At 39.2% G+C, this 18,549-nt stretch overlaps 3 protein-coding genes across 5 annotated transcripts in view; 1 reads left to right on the forward strand and 2 right to left on the reverse strand.

The window, feature by feature from the left end:
• The window catches only part of tmem266 (transmembrane protein 266), a 32,377-nt gene extending 22,530 nt beyond the window's left edge, over window positions 1–9,847 (reverse strand). Inside the window, exons 1-3 of one of the 2 annotated variants that reach the window (XM_074677033.1) lie at window positions 9,722–9,847; window positions 9,023–9,497; window positions 7,559–7,667 (exon numbers count right to left, since the gene is read on the reverse strand). In XM_074677033.1, the coding sequence (XP_074533134.1) occupies window positions 7,559–7,572 (14 nt within the window). In that variant the 5' untranslated portion in view covers window positions 7,573–7,667; window positions 9,023–9,497; window positions 9,722–9,847. Of the gene's footprint in view, window positions 1–7,558; window positions 7,668–9,022; window positions 9,498–9,575; window positions 9,685–9,721 lie in introns of those variants that run through there. The other variant, XM_074677034.1, reaches the window with a different exon arrangement.
• Window positions 8,379–13,825, forward strand: nrg4 (neuregulin 4). The gene is made up of 5 exons (XM_074677038.1): window positions 8,379–8,423; window positions 12,397–12,427; window positions 12,522–12,615; window positions 12,760–12,912; window positions 13,049–13,825. Exons 2-5 carry the CDS (start codon window positions 12,418–12,420, stop codon window positions 13,119–13,121), a joined length of 330 nt encoding a protein of 109 aa, XP_074533139.1. The 5' UTR covers window positions 8,379–8,423; window positions 12,397–12,417; the 3' UTR covers window positions 13,122–13,825.
• A 493-nt stretch (window positions 13,826–14,318) lies between these two features.
• lactb (lactamase, beta) lies at window positions 14,319–18,061 on the reverse strand. 2 transcript variants are annotated; one of them, XM_074677035.1, is made up of 6 exons: window positions 17,569–18,061; window positions 17,387–17,453; window positions 16,295–16,485; window positions 15,861–16,182; window positions 15,602–15,767; window positions 14,319–15,434 (listed from the first exon to the last, which is right to left on the reverse strand). In XM_074677035.1, the coding sequence occupies exons 1-6, from the start codon at window positions 17,932–17,934 to the stop codon at window positions 14,909–14,911; spliced, it is 1,638 nt and encodes a 545-aa protein (XP_074533136.1). In that variant the 5' UTR covers window positions 17,935–18,061; the 3' UTR covers window positions 14,319–14,908. The 2 variants fall into 2 exon arrangements, with proteins under 2 accessions (XP_074533136.1, XP_074533137.1); XM_074677036.1 differs by having other exon boundaries at window positions 14,320–15,434; window positions 17,581–18,061.
• Between the last annotated feature and the right edge of the window lie 488 nt (window positions 18,062–18,549).

The raw sequence follows: 18,549 nt of genomic DNA on the forward strand, positions 1-18,549 counted from the left end.
CATTTTCACTGCCAGTGTAAGGGTTTCTTTTAAAGTGTTAGTTTATCATTCATACATGAAATTAGGATTTATTTGAACTTTACTTTCCATGCCTGTTGGAGTATGGAAAATGATCATCCATCGTCATGTTCTGTCTATAGAAAAAAATCCTTTCCCCTCTGCCTTCAAATATCTGATGTTTTGTTATGCAAGTCCTGCTGGATGTGTTACTTAGCTTGAGGGTCAAATGCTCACATATTAGCATGCTCGTCACAAAAACACGCATGCGCTTCCCAGTGTTATCTGTGGACTTGGCACCGCTGACTGACCACAGCAAGGACGCTAATCAGTCATGACAGACACAAACTGTTTAGTGCATCAAATTCACATTTTCAGACAATCATAAGAGCGGGCCAGGAGCCATCATGTGCAGAGCCCAGTGGAGTGGCTAGTTGCCATCCTGGGGAGGGAGCGGAGGAGGCTTCACATCTGAACACTTTGCTCCCTCCAACGATGCAGGAAAGGACAGCCAGGAGCATGCTGAAGGCTGGTGTCTTTTCAGAGGCGTGTGAGATTAGCAAACGCCACGAGAAAAAAGAAAGGTTAACATAGGGCATGAATGGCTGGAGGGGAAATCTCACACCCATGTATGGTAAGAAGTGAGGCTTACAGTAGGCCCAAAAGGTGCAGAAAGCACACTTCTTGAGTATATTATATTCATAAATTCAAAGCTGGTCTTGTTTTACATAATATTTCTTATACGGCTAGGTCCTAAGGCCGTGATTCCATGTATTTGCTTTAATATAATGAAAACTATAATAAACTGATTGCACATGAACTTTTCACAACTGTTCTATCTTTTCCACCATGAAGAGTGGGTAGTAGGAGTACATATTTCAAACATGGATATAAAGTAACAATGCTGGATGTACATGCTTAATGTGTGCAAATTTTCAAGCTGCTATATATTCACAGGTTGGTTAAATCCCTGAATCTGTCTGTAAACTGCTCAAAAAGGTCTGCTCTAAAATTAAAACAAATTTTTCGCAAGATCTTCATAAGACTTCTTGAAATGATAAAGTCAATGTAGAGAAAATATCCTATCTAGGTCATGACTTGTTGGAGAGCAAGCCTCAAACACCAAGGTCTGCCCAATGCTCTGCCCCAGAGAGGCCAATCAGAGGGTAGGTGGTTTGAGGAGTGGAGAGCCTTAAAGAGACAGCAGCTAAAACAAAATGTTTCATAGGCTGAATCGTGGATTTTATAAAACACAAGTTCAACATTTTTTTTATTATTTTTTTTACGAGCTGTAAAACTTATTAAGCAACTCCGTGGGTACCAGAGGTACCGTATGAAGTTTCAACCAAGCACAGTACCCCCTCATTAACATGTAATTATCCTGTAGCTTTAAAACAACTTTTTAAATCAGAAATGTTACTAAACTCAATGCATTTGTAAAATAAACAGTATGAAATTCAGCTTTTGCACCACATAGTCATAAAGATCTGTACATTGAAAGCAATACAGTTTTAAAACCCTGTTTTCCTGGAGCTCTGCCTGAGTTATGGTGAGGTATGCATATTTAATTCTCCAGCACTTTTACATCGAAACCCCATCACCATGCAGTGATCAATATATACATAACATTATTACAGCTGCCTGAGATCTCTCCTTCCCAGTTCTTACTTATTGACTGCAAAATCTCGAGCTGTTTGTCATGGCATGACAGGTGTAATAAGGACTAACCTCAGATACGAGGTGAAGTTTCATGGTTTCATAATAATTAGTATTAATAAGGTCTTTAGTTAGCCTTAACACTTTCAGCTTAAACTATATCCCAGCCATAACACACATAAACTCTTCAAGTATACATTTTTCAAAAACACTAAATAAATACCTTTTTTCTACATGGGCTTTTATAATAGGAAAGCCTTCAAGGCGACATGTCATGTTCCATAGATCTGGAGTTTTAATGCATTTCACTTGTAATCTATCAGCCAGTTTCTGCAGCCTATTGTGACAAATGTATTCAAATTACACTGAAATCTGATAATGCTGAACTCAACAGAAAGCAAAACTCATCTATTTCTTTTTACCCCGAATATTTACACCAGAGCACATAAAGGGGGATCAAAGTGTTAGAGTCCAGAACCATGTAATAGCTGGGTAAAACATGGGGTCTGTGTGACAAATGAACTGACACAATAACAAAGTAAAACAGTTTGAGACTTAAAATCTTAGTTTAATCATTCAAGTGACTAGCCTTTAAATAATTATACATCTTATATATGTTAATATTACATCTGTAAGTTTTGTTTATTGGTTAAAGCTCTTTTAAGGGACAGTATATTTGTGCTGATGTTGGCATCTCCTGTGGACAATGAGGTACCTTTTTTTATCTTGATGTTGTCCAGTAAACCAATGTTTTTTTTTAGATAAATTATTTAATGAAAACATCACGATTCTTTAAAAAAAAAAAAAAAAAAAAGCACAAACATCAATTTTTTTTTGTTGAGAATTTTAAAAAGGGCCTTCAGGATTTATAGGATCTGAAAATGTTTTAAAATAACACTCTTGCTGATAGCACTCTAGCTTTTGTAGACCACAGAGAGGCATCAGTAATTTCAGTCGATTTTGTAACCATCTGGAAACTCCTCCCAAGAGCTTTAAACTAACTATTGTTCGGCCTTGGACTGCATTTTCAGTTAATAACACAAAGTCAAAACAAAGTGAGGTCAAACTAAACACTGACAGCAGCTCATGATCATCATAATTCCATACACCCCTAACACAGGACAAAATCAATGGTCAAATGGACTATAATGCAGCTTTCCCATCGAGCTGATAAGCCATCTGATTGACGCCTGTCTCATCTTATTATGAATCATCTCTTCTGAGCAATGAATTCTCTGCTTCTGTCACTTCAGTGAGTTGAGAAGTGCTGCCTCAGCATGAACCAGAGGTTTGCAGAGGGCATCAGTATCATTGTCATTCTGAGTGCTCTCTGCCACCGTATTTCCAGCCAGCTGTCTGCAGCCCGGCCGCTCTGTCTCACCCAATAAGTTTGTACACGGACACTTGGCTGCTCCTTGGTGCACAGCAATTCACTGCCCTGATATCATCAGGAAAACGGGGACCAATGTGCCAAATCACTTCTACAGGCACCGGCCAGATTTCCCAACAGCAGCAACTATCCTGACACAAGCTCCTGACACAGTGATACATTTACAAGATCAGATATTCTAGGAAATGCCTGCTGCTTTGAGGTCCAAGGGGAAATTACAGCAGTTGACAATTCTGCCTCATGAATAGAGAGAGGGGGTCTTTTGTTGGTCTTGGGAGTTTTTTATTTTGTGTTTATACAGGATCCCTTCAGCTCTGAATCCGATATTTTGTGTCTACATCAGCTCAATTAGTAGGTAGAAAGGAAGACTACTCAAGCGTTAAGATTAACTCTGCATTACCTAACAACAGCTATAGCTCATGTTAATCAGTACTTTTTTTTTTTTTTTTGTGATTCTTAAAAATCTTAAAAGGCCAAAAGACCCATGTACATTCATTCCCTCTGGATGTCTACATTTCAATATGTAGGTTAAAGGTAGAATCTGTAAAATTTTCCTTAAAAAAATTAAATGTTGATTTTTAAAGAAATAATCCTGCTCAGTCTACGGGCCTCTGTACATGTGCCTCTGTTTCTGCCTCAACCACCTCCTCATCCTGTATGTTGACATTTTGGTTCTATTAAGGCGTTTTTGAGGTGGAGAGTGAGCGTGGTTACATCAGCCAATCGCAGCACGCACAGGACGCAAGTGACTTTGCGTGTTGATGGTCGCAAGTGGAAGAAGCTAATCAGAGCAGCTACAATGGTAAACATAGCAGGAGGGAAAAAAACACAACCAAAGTGAAAGGAAACACCAAACAGATAAAGCTTTTTCCTAAATGATGGTGAAGTTTGGCTTGACTTCACTAACTTTCTAAAACTTGGTGAGCAGCACAGGACAAAGAGTGATGGGAGTTATGTCAAATAACCATGATTAGCTTGTGCTTACATGCCAATTCAGTTGCACAGCTCTCAAGTCTATCCCACATTGAAACGCAATGCTGTAAATGGTTGCTGGGCTAGTGAGTGTGTTCACAGAGGTAGTGGGCGTGCGCTGCCGCTGGCACTGATCCACAGAGGAGGAGCCTAGTTCGAATGTTGCGTTTACTAACAGTAACAAAAATACCTGCAAACCCTACCTTTAATACATGATAAAGCACAGTCATTTCCCAAAACACCTGGGAGTTGTCTAATTTTAGCATCAGGGTGGGAAATTTGATTGACTATTTAGTCAAACGATGGTGACCAATCTAAACACATGACCCTGTGTAACGATGAGGTCCCCTTTAATGCTCCAAAACAATGAAGAGCTGAGGCTTTGAGAAGAAAATAACAATCATGGTCTAAGTTTGACCACACAGACAACATATGTTGATGGAAATGAGTCATTGTTTGAGCTTATGATTTGTAGTCATGTTATTCATAAGAACAAGAATGTGACCACACTATGCTTTAAAAGTTGTTTGAAGGAATGAATATTGTCTTGCTTATTTCTATGTTGAAATTAGAAAAGTCAATAACTGGAGGTTGGAGAAATCTATGCATTCAGAAAAACACAACTGAGTAACACTCAGAAGGACACTCCAATATACTAACTACATGGTGGACATGTAGTGTATCATATTTAGGGCATTTTATGTTGAAGTCTACACAAAAAAACATCCAAGAAGTCTTGAACGAAGAAGACAGAGTACAAAACTAAGTGTGGCAGTCCTACATCTACCACAAAATGTAGAAATTAGAGTGATGGCACACCCTAGACTAAGTTGTTTATCGGTGAATATCTAATCAGAAGTACAGTGTATGTGGTAATGATTGGAGACAGTGCTTTATAATGCTGAGAAATTAATAAGAGGAAAGGATCATGTGACTGAGAGCTTAGTTCCAGTAAATGTTAGCTGACTTGTTTTAAAAACCACTGGGCTCCTCAGGATGTGTGGTGTTCCTCTTTGTGTACTGAATGTGTAAACAGGAAGAGTGCTGCCTTATCAGTGTGTTTGTGTAACATTTGTCTTCTTTATTTTCAACGGTTACAGAGCATACAGAAGGCATACTACCAGGCATACAACTCATACTACAAGGCATACTACTCATACTACCAGGCTTACTGCTTATACTTCTTATACTTCTAGGTATACTTCTTATGCTACTAGGCATACTACACACTATATTTACACTTCAATGTATACTAATCAAAATACTCATACTACTAGGCATACTACTCATACTCATACTCATTAGTGCTGCATGGTTTATCTTATCGCAAGTGCAGCTTGAGAACATGCAAGTATGTCAAAGCACAAAAGTCTATGATTTTATGATGGAAATGGCTAAATGCGCGGCTGTGTGTACAAGTGTTCCAAACTCTCTGACGCCCATCTGCTGCACTGACTCCATGTGTTTTCAGCATTATTACGACGGTGGACTAACGAAACAACAAAACCTTGACTGCCATTAAAATGTTCTTGTACTTCTTTGACGCCCATCAACCTGACAGACACACAGGATTTAACATAAACAAGACTTCTTATCGGATCATATTCAAACCCCTCCCATTCAATATTTGTTTTCCGTCTGGCACTTTTTATAGGAGTTGCTTAAGATCTTTTGCTAAAACATTTATGAAATCAGGACCCTTTTTGATTCACCTGCAAATTATTGATGATGTGATCGACAAATGCATAAAACCTTACCAGGGCACTGACTTATGCAGGGAGGCATGAATTATATGAGCCCACACTCAAATGAATAGCATTTAATTTTGCTTATTTATTAAAAACACCGGAAAAACAGGCTTCAGCTTTAACAAAAATTAAAACTAATAAAAGCCGAACTCATTTAAAAGTAGAATATAAATAGACAGCACTGTAGTGCATTGAAAACAGTACTGTACAAGATTTTTTAGCTTTACTTTTTGACTCAAAATGTTTAAAATTATTATTGTTTTTTTAATTCAAAAATGCATATTTCACAACTACCAATAATACTATTATTCATTATAACCCCAAATCCCAATCACACCATTGACCAAGCTCATCGCACAGTTTTGCCAAATCATGCAGCTCTAGCTGGTATTCTTAGGGAATGAGCAAATAGATTTGACATTTTTCATTTAAACCATTGTGTGAAATGTGTTACATTTTGATTTCTGTATTTAGAAGTCTAATGATTTTCCCATCATGCTGCCCATTGTTTCACAGCAGAGATGCCACAGGGAGAGGAGAAAGAATAGGTGAAGCAGGATTTACAGCAGCATCAGGTCCAAATAAGCAGGGGTGAAAACATCTCCTAAGAAATAACACGTTTCCCACATGTTACTTAACAGCAGTATGAAAATACATCTTTGTACAAAATATTTAAAAGTTTCCATGTCATCTGGTTCTTCTACAGCTTATTCTCCTTTAAATGTTCTTGTTATCAACAACCAGCTACACTAACTTGGTGGTCTGAAGTCTGAACAGAGACTTTTATTTTGTTGGAAGCAGCATCCTGTGCCTTTAATCAGAAGATGCAGCTGACTGAACCCATTCTGCATTCACCCTTCACTCCACTCCACTCCATTCCAATCCACTCCACCTCCTCCTCCTGCTCCAATCCCCCTGCTCACTCTCTTCCCCTTCTCTTAGCCCCAGCCCGTACCGCCATCTGAATGCAGGGCCTGTCTGGAGGACCACACACAGAGTAATTATTAATAAGAGAAGATGACAAGTGAACATCCCTGCTGAATGCTAAGAGATGCCAGAGGAGACTGGAACTGGCTGGCCGTTCTCTTGCTCTCAAAGATGCAGGACAAGGCCGAGTTTGGCTTTCCTGCTGATCCCTAAAGGTCATTCACAGGGGGTCTACTTACAGTGTTTTTTTTAACTTGTATGTCCAGCATCATTGCAGAAACGAACCCACACATATGGATGTTTTTTTTTTAAATGAAAGAGTCACATGTATTTTCTTGAATGAAGAAACAGTCATACATTTCTCTTTGCAAAGATTTTCAAATTTTACAAGGGGAGCTTGTGGGCTTTTGGCCACATGCTGCATTCACATGTTGGTTTGTTTCTGTTATTGTGAATTCAAACAGTATTCTAAGTATCAAAAGTAACAATCTAACAAGCTAAAAGATGAAAATCTAGCAATTACACAAACAAACTAACCCTCAGAGGCAGTGACGGACAAGCAACCCTGGTGTTCTTCAAAGTAAAAACATTTGTTTTGTCTCTAAAGAAGCATCTTTCGCTAAAATAAGAATCTTTTCTTGACAATAAAAGTCCATCTCAGTCGGGAAACTTTCTGTAATGTTGTCAAACATCAGCATCTGAGTCTGAATTTTCTGTCTCCAGATTTAGATTGCATAATGCTCACTTTGCAGCCTGTTTCACACCTGCCTTGTTAAGGAACCTGCTTCAGCTATACTAATAGTAATAATGATTGTCAGCTCTAGTTATTTAGACTCGCATGTGACGCTGGTGGGTGTGTTGTACTTACTGGGGGTTGCTCATGTTGAGGTATCTTTCCTCCAAATTGACGACCACACTAAAAGACCCCTTGTGTGAAATGGGATTTCAACACTGCAGAGACCTGGCTCCTACCACTCCTATAAAAAAGATTAGAACAATGTAATTATTACAGGAATGGAAATCATAAAGTGTATCCATCACTTCAGGAAGAGTGTTAGATTATGATTAGCTCCAGAGCAGCGATTAACAAACCTGGGAGGAAGCCTGTCCTGATGTTTCAAAGGTCAATAGCAAAAAATTTTATCACAAAATTATGAATTTACAATGTCTACATACAGCTGGATAATTAAACACAAATGCATGTAGAATTATCATGAAAGTATCAGCAGTTTTACTTTTCCTGAAGACACCCTGTCCTAACTTCAGCTTTAGCTATGCTCTGTTAAACTATTTTCCCAGGGAGCACTAAACTGTAATGGATTTTAAATCTCCTCCAATATACGATCCGCTCTGTGAATCAGGGGCTGAGGAACATCACACCTCTTGCATAGCAAGTGCAGCAGGATGCTAGCTCTTTGTGCCACAGGATAGAGAGCCATTGATGTCCGAGCCCATTCAATGAAAGCACTGCTCCAGCTGCTTTGCAGAGAACAGACATGCATGACATGAGCAGAGCAGAAAGCCACAAACCAAGTCACTACTTTAATGAGAAAGATCCACTCCAGCAAAATAAAACAAGGCAATTCCTAGTATCACATAGTTCTTATGCTGAAATCAGTCGCTGACAAGAAATATTTATAAGTGTTTTTCTCTGTTCACATGATTCCATGCATGGATTCAGGAGGAATTGTGGGACACGAAGAGGAGAAAAGGAGACCTTCAAGCATGGACAGGTGAGGAGTCAGCATTCACAGCCACAGGAGACCAAAGCAGAGTAATGTAGTGAAGCACAGCAGATTAAACGCTACTCAGGATAAATCAGCCCAGGTCATTGAAGGGCTGAGGGTGACACTGTTATAATGCTGCATCCCCAAATAATCTGGTGTTAAGCAGGAAACCAAAATAAGGCATGAGGAATATTTGACAGGGTGACCAGAGCGGTGAGTCAGAACAGTGTTTGTTTTAAGTATTTCACTACAAAGCAAATAATATCTAGACTTGAATAAATCACGGATATATAATTTTACAATCTGCATCTTAGGTTGCAACTTAAATAAAAGTCCACAGTACAAGTTTGGTGTTCTGGGGTGTCCACACAGCAGAATCTTTCACTATTTCAACGCCTCAACAAAGGAAAAGTAGGGTTTCTGTTTCTCCATGCAGTCTGCTTCTAACCCTAACAAAAACACTTAACAGTAATTTCATTCTACTGAATGAGTAACTGTTTTACTGTTAATATTTACTTAGCTCAAAGCCCACACACTTTCATCCATGTTCATACATACACCAATGCATCAATTAGGACAAGAAAGGAGCCCAAAGACACACCAACCTCTTCTGTTTTCTCTACATCGTGCAAAGTGTTGTCGTGACTCCTTTGCCCTCGCAGAGATGATGGTAATATCTCCCTCCTCGCCGATGATGATGATGATGATGGTAATGATGATAGTGATGATCAGTGTGAGGGAAGCTCGGATCTGGCTGTGTGTAGGCTGCGATTTCCCCCAAATTTGCGTTGGCCGAGTACCCGTAAGACAGCGGACGAAGAAAACACCTCCTCCGGACTGAAAGCAGCATCCTTCAGCAGAGACGACGACACTGTCACTGAACCAGGGAGAAAACGCAGTCTATTTCGGTGGGAGGCATAATGTGCTCGCAGGGCTTCCCCCACAATCACACCAGGGACTCCATGTGCCCGATAATGAGAAGAGGAGGCTCGCGCGACTAGGAGCTGTCCAGGTGCTGAAAACTGGGATCCAGCGGCGTCAGATGTGTGACGAGCAGTCGTCAGCGCAGAGGAAATGGAGCTGGATAAAGAAAAATAACGCCATGACAAAAATGTTCCAAATAAAACACATGCACTAGCAATGATAACGTTTTCTTACAAGAGCCTACATCCCTCTTTCTGTGCCACCCCGAAAGCGTCGACGTAGAAAAACACTCTCGCTTCACTTCACCTCTTGAGCGTCAGAGTTCCTCGCGATAACAACCCACCCGCGCGAAAAATAATCGCTAATACTCAAACACTGACCTGAAGTGGGGTTTTTAGCATCCTGTTGTGGCTTTACAGTGTGTAAGTGTGCTTTTTAGAAGTCTGCACGGTCAAACCAGTATTCCAAGGTAGACTTGCTGAGACATTTGGGATGTGTCTCAAAATGTGGCGCGGGAATTAGGCCCGGGAAAAAAACAAAAAGGGGTCAGACAGATAGTGAAGGAATGGCAAGAATCAGAGAGAGAATATAGCCATATAAAGGCTGTATTCTTATTTTTTCGTCAGTGAATAACTAACAGTAAACTAATAAGTAAGGCTACAGAAAGAAAACAAAACATTGAAAAAATAAAACCGTCACAACCTAAATGTTTATTTTTTGTTAGCCAAGGACTTGTTTCTCCTATGACAAGAAGTTTTTTTTAATGCACAATCAACTACAGAGTTTTACACAATATTATAATTTCATAAAGTTTTTTTCTAATTCTTGTTTATTTTTTAAAATTTCTATCGCGGTAGCTGAGCTAACCTGTCCATTTGTTTGTTTAGGTCGATACATCGTCTGTTGTGCTACATGCTCATGCTAACAACTTAGGCCAGTAGTTTTTATATTTTTACCAATAACTTATAAGGCAACAAGAAAATGTTTTAAATAACCACATTAATAGATTAGTGAAACTAAAAAATGTTTTAACCCTATAATACCAAACGTATCATATTTGATACACGACTTTTTCAGCCCTCCACATAAGCAGTGTGGTATACGTTTTCCTGAAAAACCCGATGTATACAATCAGATACATGCAGTGCACAGATAAACCAACACTGGGTAGTAAGTCACTCATTAGCCGCCCTTTCAGTGACACTTAAAGACTGCTATGACTCAGGAATTGGACACAGGTGGTTTTTCAAAAAGAACTTTGCTAAGTTTGGAAAGGTTAAGGTAAGAAAAACGTAATCTTTTTCTGGCACATCAAAAGGAGCAGTTACTGGGTTCATGCAAAGTAAAAATACTAAAAAAAAATCACTATATATGTTTTGGTAAACCATGTTGAAGATGACGTATCAAATTTGATACAGCGGGTACATAAGGTCATGTAACTCTATAACAGTCAATTGCCATTTAATTGTATTTCATGCATTATACCTAACATCAAGCAACATACAGTCTTTTTATTTTTAAATTACATAATTTGGTACATGTAGAGTAAAAAACTAGGTATGTAACTTGCTGTACTGCTGTATGAAAGGATGGCCTGGATCATTTCCCAACATGGGAAACCCGACAGAGATGCAAGCAGTGCACAGGCTACTTTGCCCATGTGTACTGTCAGAAATGCAGAGTGCATCTTTGCTTGAACAAGGAGAGAAACTGTTTTCAGGACTTTCACCATATAAAATAAAAAGGTTGTAAACCGCAAAATGACTTAAAACAACTAAAATGTTATGTTTTCCAGGCTTCCACCCAGACAGATCCATTGGTGGCTTTCTCACTACTGCATGATGATAGCACTGTTTATGTTTGGAAATACAAATTTGTTAGATTTGTTTGTGAATTATTATGTTTTAGTTTGTTCAGGAAAAAACAATCGTTGAACATTGTGACCTGATGTATCAAATATGATACAAATTGAAACTCAAATATGGAAAGTGATATTTGAAAATTTTTTAGAGGGTTGTTTAGAGGGACCAATCAAGGCTCCAAGTTCAAAGAACTGGAATTTTCTGTCAATTATTCAATGGTTTGGGCTTTACAGGGTTAAAGGATGACCAGTAATAAGTGAAACCGGCGCGAGCTAATTCACAGATTGTAGGCACTTTTATAACATGACATAGGCCTACTGTAAAATAATAAGACAGCAAATAGACACACCCCTAAAGTTAGTTATTTCCACTATATTGCTTCAGAGAGATCATGCATAATCTGGCAATAACCAAGCCCTGACTGCACAATCATTACGTCCAATCACACTTCATTGATAGGTACCCTTTTATGACTCAACTAACGGTTTTGAGCACACAGACGTAATTACTTGTTAGAAGGAAGTGGCGTGGTTTGTTTAGAGAGTTCAAAAAAGTTCCCACGATTCCATTCATGCCTTCTCTACATACCAGTCATTCAAGTGTTTCTTACCAAACCCAGACACGCTGAGCTCACATGCACAACAGGTGATTTCCTCACCCATCTGCCTGATCCCAAGAGACACTAAATATACCACAACAAAAACAAAAGTTAATCTACATGACCTTCCTGTGACAAAAACACAGACACCTCCATTGTCTGATTCTCTTCAGAACACTTTTGACCTTTAATAGCCCTGCCTGTATAACTCGCATGCCATGAAACGACACTATGGCATACTTACAAATTACCTTGCATCCTGACGTTTGGGTTGCCATTTACAATGTGGACAAACTGCAATCACAACATTTTTCTTGGAGGAACACGCCCACATGACTTCAGAGGTCCAACAAAAAGCAGATCTGGGTTAGTTTGAGGCGTCACTATGACTCACTTTGGGAACCTGCACTAACGACAGAAAGCTGGGATTTCACAAGGTGGTAAAGTAAGATTTTATTTATCTATTTATTTATTTATTTATTTATTTATCTAAATTAGTCAAAGCAGTAATATACCCCATTCACAAATCAGTGTGTTACTAGGAAGTAAGAGATTACTTTGTGGCTGTGACAAAAAATGCTTCTTGTATTCTCAGGGTCAAACAAAAAAGTCACAAATGATGGCAGGTAATGATAAAAATATCATTCTAATAACTGAATATATGTTGCAAATGTATAGTATTTGATTCCTGAAATGTTAAACTGTTAAATCTTCTCGTAGATCATGGAGCCCCTTGTGACCCACAGGAGGCCACTTATTGCATGAATGGAGGGACATGCTATAAAATACTTTCAATGAATACACTCTCCTGTGTGTGAGTTAACTAAAATTCCTGTTTTTTAAATGTTTTATCATGATGATGAATCTTCAGTAATCTTTCAGTACTACACTAGCACTTTGGTGCCATTTGTCAGGTAATGTGACAGACTATGTTTTTTTATTTTCTGTCTTACTTCAGGTGTAATGAAAATTACAAAGGCAGCAGATGTGAGCAGTTCCAGCTCTTCAGCATGTCCTCCAAAGCAGGGGAGGCTGGGTTAATTGCAGCCGTGGTCATTGTGTCCCTCCTCATCTTAGTGGTGCTGGCATTTGTTATCTACTATGTACGCAAGTGAGTGCATTATCGCTTTGGGATTATCAGCATTCTAAAGGTGTCTAAAAATAGCCTTAGGATGTGGTAGTTCTTTATGTGTTTTACAGTAGGTGTTTTTTTTTTAAGCTATTAACCGTTCCTTTTCTTCACACAGGAGGCTGAAAGCCAAACAACAGAGGCGACAAAACAACCAGCAACCGTATTGGATGGTGAAACCAAGAGTATGACCTTTCTTCCAGTGTTTCTTCCAGTTTCTCTTCTGCTTGTGTGTTAGATGGGATGATGAAATATTTCTCAAAGTTGAGTATCTTTTGCCTTATCGGACCTGGTACTACGATCACAGATCAGACTTTGGCAAACTGCTGCAATGATTTTCTTTTATGTCAGAGCAGGTAAAGGGCTGATAGCTCATTAACAGTCTCATGAGATTTCTGTATTCCTTTGTGTTTGCTCTAGAAAGGTGTAACTCACAAACACACTCAACAGGTGTGAAACAAATGTGAGTGGGTGGGAAATGTTTCACACCTTGCATAGTGCCTTTTGAACACAGCTTTGGAGTTAGCACTGGTGTTACTCTTAATAAGTCACATTTCAATCTACGTGCTTTGTCAGGAATGTATTTATGACGCCTAATTGGACTGTTTATAAGTATAAAGAGAATTAATATCTTGATTATTTAACTGGTTTTATGGAATTTATACACATGCATTTATTAATGAATACACTCAGTGTACTGTAAGTAAATATTTGTAGCTGTTTAATTATATTGAATAATCTCAAACCAATGATTTGACTGTGATTTTTTGACAGTAGACCACACACAACCACACATAAATTGTGCTGTCATTAAGACTGTGATGTACAGTTCTCCCCATCTTTTAAACCTGAGCATCAGCACACAAGCCTCAGCCATTAACCTCCCTCTAACCTAAGCCTAAATCTAATCTTAACCTCAGACCACAAGTGCCCTGTAAAGTACTACATACTGGTCAGGATGGCCTCACTTTGCAGTTTTAGAGCTGAAATAGACTCTCACAAAGCTGGACATGCAGGAACACACATATCCGCAGTGTGTGGGAGGTAGTATAATTAGCCTTTCCCAAGCCATTCCTTAGTCTCCTTAAATCTAAAAAAGGGGGCACGAGAGATCCCAGGAGATTGAGGATGGGATTGGTGGCGTCAGATACAAGTCAATCTTACAAGTTTAGAGGAGATTTCATATTTTTGAACTGCTTTAAAATGGATGTATTTAAATCTATGTATTTAAATTTTAATAGCAAAGTTCCAGTTTTCTCACAACTGTTGCTTTTAGCCAATTGAGAAAATATATTGGACGATTGACGTTTTGTTACTCCTCGAAATTATCTATACTAGTAAAAAACTTGTGCTATTTGATAGTGAAAAGTTATGTCATAACACTGGCACTTTTTGAAAAATGTGTTGAAGGTTTGCGTGGTACTTGTGAAAATGTGTGCCCTTTAAATATCGAAAGATAGTATTACTTTAACATACAACAAGGTTTCACTTGAAGGATGTCATGTAGCTATGAGGAAATATCTGTTTAGGGTGGGCCCTGAAACTTGCAACCTGGTGTAAGTACTATTCTAACAGCAGTAAATATCTTCCATTGCGTATTTTTATTTGTATCTCTTCTTAAGAAATGATCATGGGTATATAAAGTAATGTTGTATTAGCTTTTAAAAATAGAAATACAGAAATGCATGGACTTTTGTGTTTGGTCATACTGACTACATGCTAGAAATGCCAGGACTATGCACTGTACACTGCTTCCACCTAGTGGCATTATGATTGCACTGACATGTATTGTGGTGAACAGTTTGCAAAAAAGTCATCAGAAATTTGAAAAATACTTAAAACAAATGAGAAATAATGTTAACTTCATTTTATTTCTCAAAAAAATTTGTGTAGTTATTTAAAAGCTGTATCAAAACTTGTACAATAGTTTAATATCAGTCATATGTAAACTTGCGTGTTTCTGTAAACAAACTTACTCTTACAGGCATCTGGCTTTGTCAAACTCGTGAGCAATTTTCAGTGCAGTGCTGTTTAGTCCAACAGACTGCATGTTAGTGATGATGGTGACCACCACCCCCTGTGGGAGGAGTGGGGTCTGTTTTTGGCACTGGTTTATCTCCTCACTTGGTAAGACCAGGAGGACACTGCTGGCTCCAACGGCTCCTCCTGTGTGTGATACATAATGTCTGCGCTTCTTGCACTGGCCGTATTTCTGTGCTTTCTCCACGACTAACCAGCCTTGAGCATACAGTCCATCCTTATCCCAGCTGGCCTCTGTCGCCTCAACTGGTGCCCACAGATCAATGGATGTTTGGGGTTTCAGGAAGCCAGGGAGTAGGCCTTTGGTGTCCTTGAGGTGTGCCATCTGGTAGCTGTACAGCAGAGCATTACCAAACAGGAGCAGATCACCCACAGTGGAGAGGAAGCCGCCTCCAGCCCATTTGTAGGAGTTGTCTACAAAGGGGCAGTTCACAACACGTCCCTTCTTGTTGATATGATAAAATCTGTCAAGAAGCAACAGCAAAAATAATTTCATTAAGAAACTTTTACCAAAACAAACTCAAAGTAATAAGAGATCACAAAAAGTTCCACTTTGGTAAACAGGTATATTTCTCCTATACTGAGCAGTGAGTATTTTGAATATAGCTTTGCATCAGAGATGATAGAGTACCTGGAGCGGTGGTAGATAATACGGTCATTCTCATCAGGCACAGTATTGAGCATCCCCAGCTCTTGAAACATGTTCATCATTAGATCGAGGAAGTGCTGCCCTGCAGCTCGCTCCACTACAGCACTTAAGAGGGTAAAGGCATGGGTGGAGTACAGGAAGGTGGTGCCTGCATGTAGTAACAGAATAAAGTTATATTACTCTTACAGGCATTAGCAATATAATAACTGTTTAAAAGTTCAGAATTTAATTTGTGCTGTACCTGGTTTGAAAATGAGTGGGTCATTCTTAAAGAGGTCTAGAGCCTGGGTGACACTTTCAAAGTTGTCCTTTAAGTAATATTCCTCATGCTCAAACTCTTTTTTCTTCTGGGACTGAGCATTTTCTTTCCGTTTGCTGTTCTGTTCAGTTGCAGTGGGTTTATCTTTGTTTTCTGATGAGCTTTTTTCAGTCTCTTTTTCTTTTATTTGAGGCTTTAAAAGTCGCTTCGCTTTCTCCTTGTCCTCTTTTACTTTCTTTGCATCTTTCTCATAATGCCGAATACCACTAAGGTGGGACAGAAGCATACGAGGGGTTATCGTGACCTGAAAGAACAGAACAGAACAATTTATACGGTTGTAAGCTGGACACAAAAAAAGGAAGAAAATGATATTATTGCTGATGAGAAATCTCTGACATCTGGTTCAAGAAGCTTACATCCTGTCCATCAAATTGTTTCTGGGGAAATTCCGGGACATATTGCTGGACAGGGACGTCAAGATCCAATTTCCCCTCCTCGAGCAGTCGTGCAGCTGCTGCAGATGTGAGGGGCTTACTGATGCTGGCGATTCGCATCACTGTGTCAGGGCTGCATGGCACACGGTTCTCCAAATCAGCATAACCGATCCCTGGATTACACGTAGAATATGGATGCATCTTATAAATGATTTCCAGGAGTCTCCAGATTTCCTTTCAGAAATATGTAAGATGCAATATACTGCAATTGAAAATGTAACTCGGATTCCTTTTGTTTTAAAAGGAAAGAAACCATGACTTATGCACATCCTTTATTTTACATCCCACTCCACTGGGACAGGTTGTTCTGCAGAGGCTTAGTTCATGGTCCAAACAAAAAGCCACTTAAACCAACAACTGGAATAGGACACTCATCCCAAGGCAAACACAGCTGCAAGCTATTTTTTTTTTTAAATGTATTGCCTTTGAGTATTGGCCCCTGTTAGATCAAGAATTGAGCATGGTGAGTCCTGCCAGTATTGGCATGATAACACCGTAATTTGTCTTGTGGGTAAAATAAAGTCTGCAGAAGTCCAACACAGTTCAGCAAATTGCTCCTAAGTCTCCATGAATGAAATAACAAAACAAATCATTCACTGATTGGTTAAGGAAAAAAACCCCAGTAACTATTGTATGAATGCATAAGTAAAAGAGTAAAACGTTTCCTATTTGTCCACATTAGGGTGAATGGCCCTCAAATGCTACTAATTTGCTTAAATGTGTCATCTTGGGGGTTTTAGGACATGTTAAAAGATTTATCTTTGGTTGTGGAAAACTGTGAAATGCCCTTTTTGTGCTATTTTTCTTGTTTAAAATGTTTAATAGCAACATAGTTAACCATATCTTGATTAAAACTCTTTAAAGACATACAAGGCTGAACTCGTCGTTTTTGTTGTAGATCATGTTGCACCAGTCAACCTGTTGGTGAACCCGTGGGCTGAGCAAGAAAACATGGTGATACTACATTCTTTTTTTTTTGTAAAGCACATTAAAATGGACTCTGTGGACACCAACCTTCACACCAGACATGGGTACCGTTCACAGAGACCCCAACCACAAGCCCCGGAGCCCCGACCTCTGCCTGGGACAGACACACACACTGAGCTTATTAAGGTGACACTAAGTTACATTTGCAGTGATTAAATGACAGGAGGATAAAATTAGCCCAATTCAAACCCAGGCACTAAAGGGCCTACCTCGGTGCCTACCTTTATCCGCTCCAAAAGGTCCCTGCTAACCGTTATTGCGTCTGTATATCGATTTGTATTCTTTGGATCTATGACTTTATCATCACAAACTGTGTCCGCGTAGTATTTCAGTCCAACAGCCAAAGCAATCCCTGCCCCAACACCACATTTCCAAATCCTGGACTTTGATCTGTATTTAAAAAAATCTGAGCGTAACCCCCCGACATATCCTCTTTGTTGTTGGATAAAAACACAGAGCTTGCCTGACTGAGACTGCTTAACTCGCGCTCCGGTTCGCAGTGTCAACAAAGATTCCCGCGCTATTATAAAGTTCAACTTCGAACAGGAGAGATTTGTTAAAAATAGTCGGGACATTGTTAAAAAAACAAACTAAACTAGTCTTTTCGTTCTTTGACCAGTCAATAAGCTCACAGCCACACAACTCGCTTCCTGCTCGCGTCATCGAACCAGACCAAAGCAATCGAACCACGATTACACCAAACTCAAGCGCAAAAGGGAAAACTGACAACTTACCGCTGCTGAATGTCGCTCAAGTGGCGTCGTTCTGTCTCTGTTATTTAATCAGTCAGTGTCTGAATTTACTGCCAATAAGTACCAATAGAAATTTGTGGCACGTGAGGTAACCAACCACTGTTCCACCGTTTTTGCAACTGTCAACCGTTCCTTATAACCACTTTTATAGTTATAAAAACATGTAAAAATCACAAGACCCCTGAAATCAGCAACTTTACATGATGTATGACAGCCATTCCAAACCTGTTGATTTTCACCACAAATACACCTCATTCTATTTAATAAGGTACTAATTGATTAGTTGAACCAAATGTAATTTAGTAAGAAAAAGTATAAAATCCACTGCTGCGGTCATCAGTATCCCCTTGCAATAAGTCAGTTAGATGGCAAAAATTAGCTGGTTTCAAGGGGTAGCTCAAACAGATTTTTCAACTTTGTCGTGTGCTTTGGATTGTT

Source organism: Halichoeres trimaculatus, unplaced genomic scaffold (assembly GCF_033239565.1).
Source record: "Halichoeres trimaculatus isolate MK-OKI-2021-1 unplaced genomic scaffold, fHalTri1.1 fHalTri1_scaffold_10, whole genome shotgun sequence".
In the NCBI taxonomy this organism is placed as follows: Eukaryota; Metazoa; Chordata; class Actinopteri; order Labriformes; family Labridae; genus Halichoeres; species Halichoeres trimaculatus.

Coding starts and splice junctions, on each gene's coding strand:
- nrg4 (XM_074677038.1), top strand. Junction 12,616..12,759: donor ATGAATACACTCTCCTGTGT/GTGAGTTAACTA, acceptor GTCTTACTTCAG/GTGTAATGAAAATTACAAAG. Junction 12,913..13,048: donor GTTATCTACTATGTACGCAA/GTGAGTGCATTA, acceptor TTCTTCACACAG/GAGGCTGAAAGCCAAACAAC.
- lactb (XM_074677035.1), bottom strand. CDS start 17,934: ATGTCCCGACTATTTTTAACAAATCTCTCCTGTTCGAAGTTGAACTTT. Junction 16,486..17,386: donor TACCCATGTCTGGTGTGAAG/GTTGGTGTCCAC, acceptor CGTGTAATCCAG/GGATCGGTTATGCTGATTTG. Junction 16,183..16,294: donor AACAATTTGATGGACAGGAT/GTAAGCTTCTTG, acceptor CTGTTCTTTCAG/GTCACGATAACCCCTCGTAT.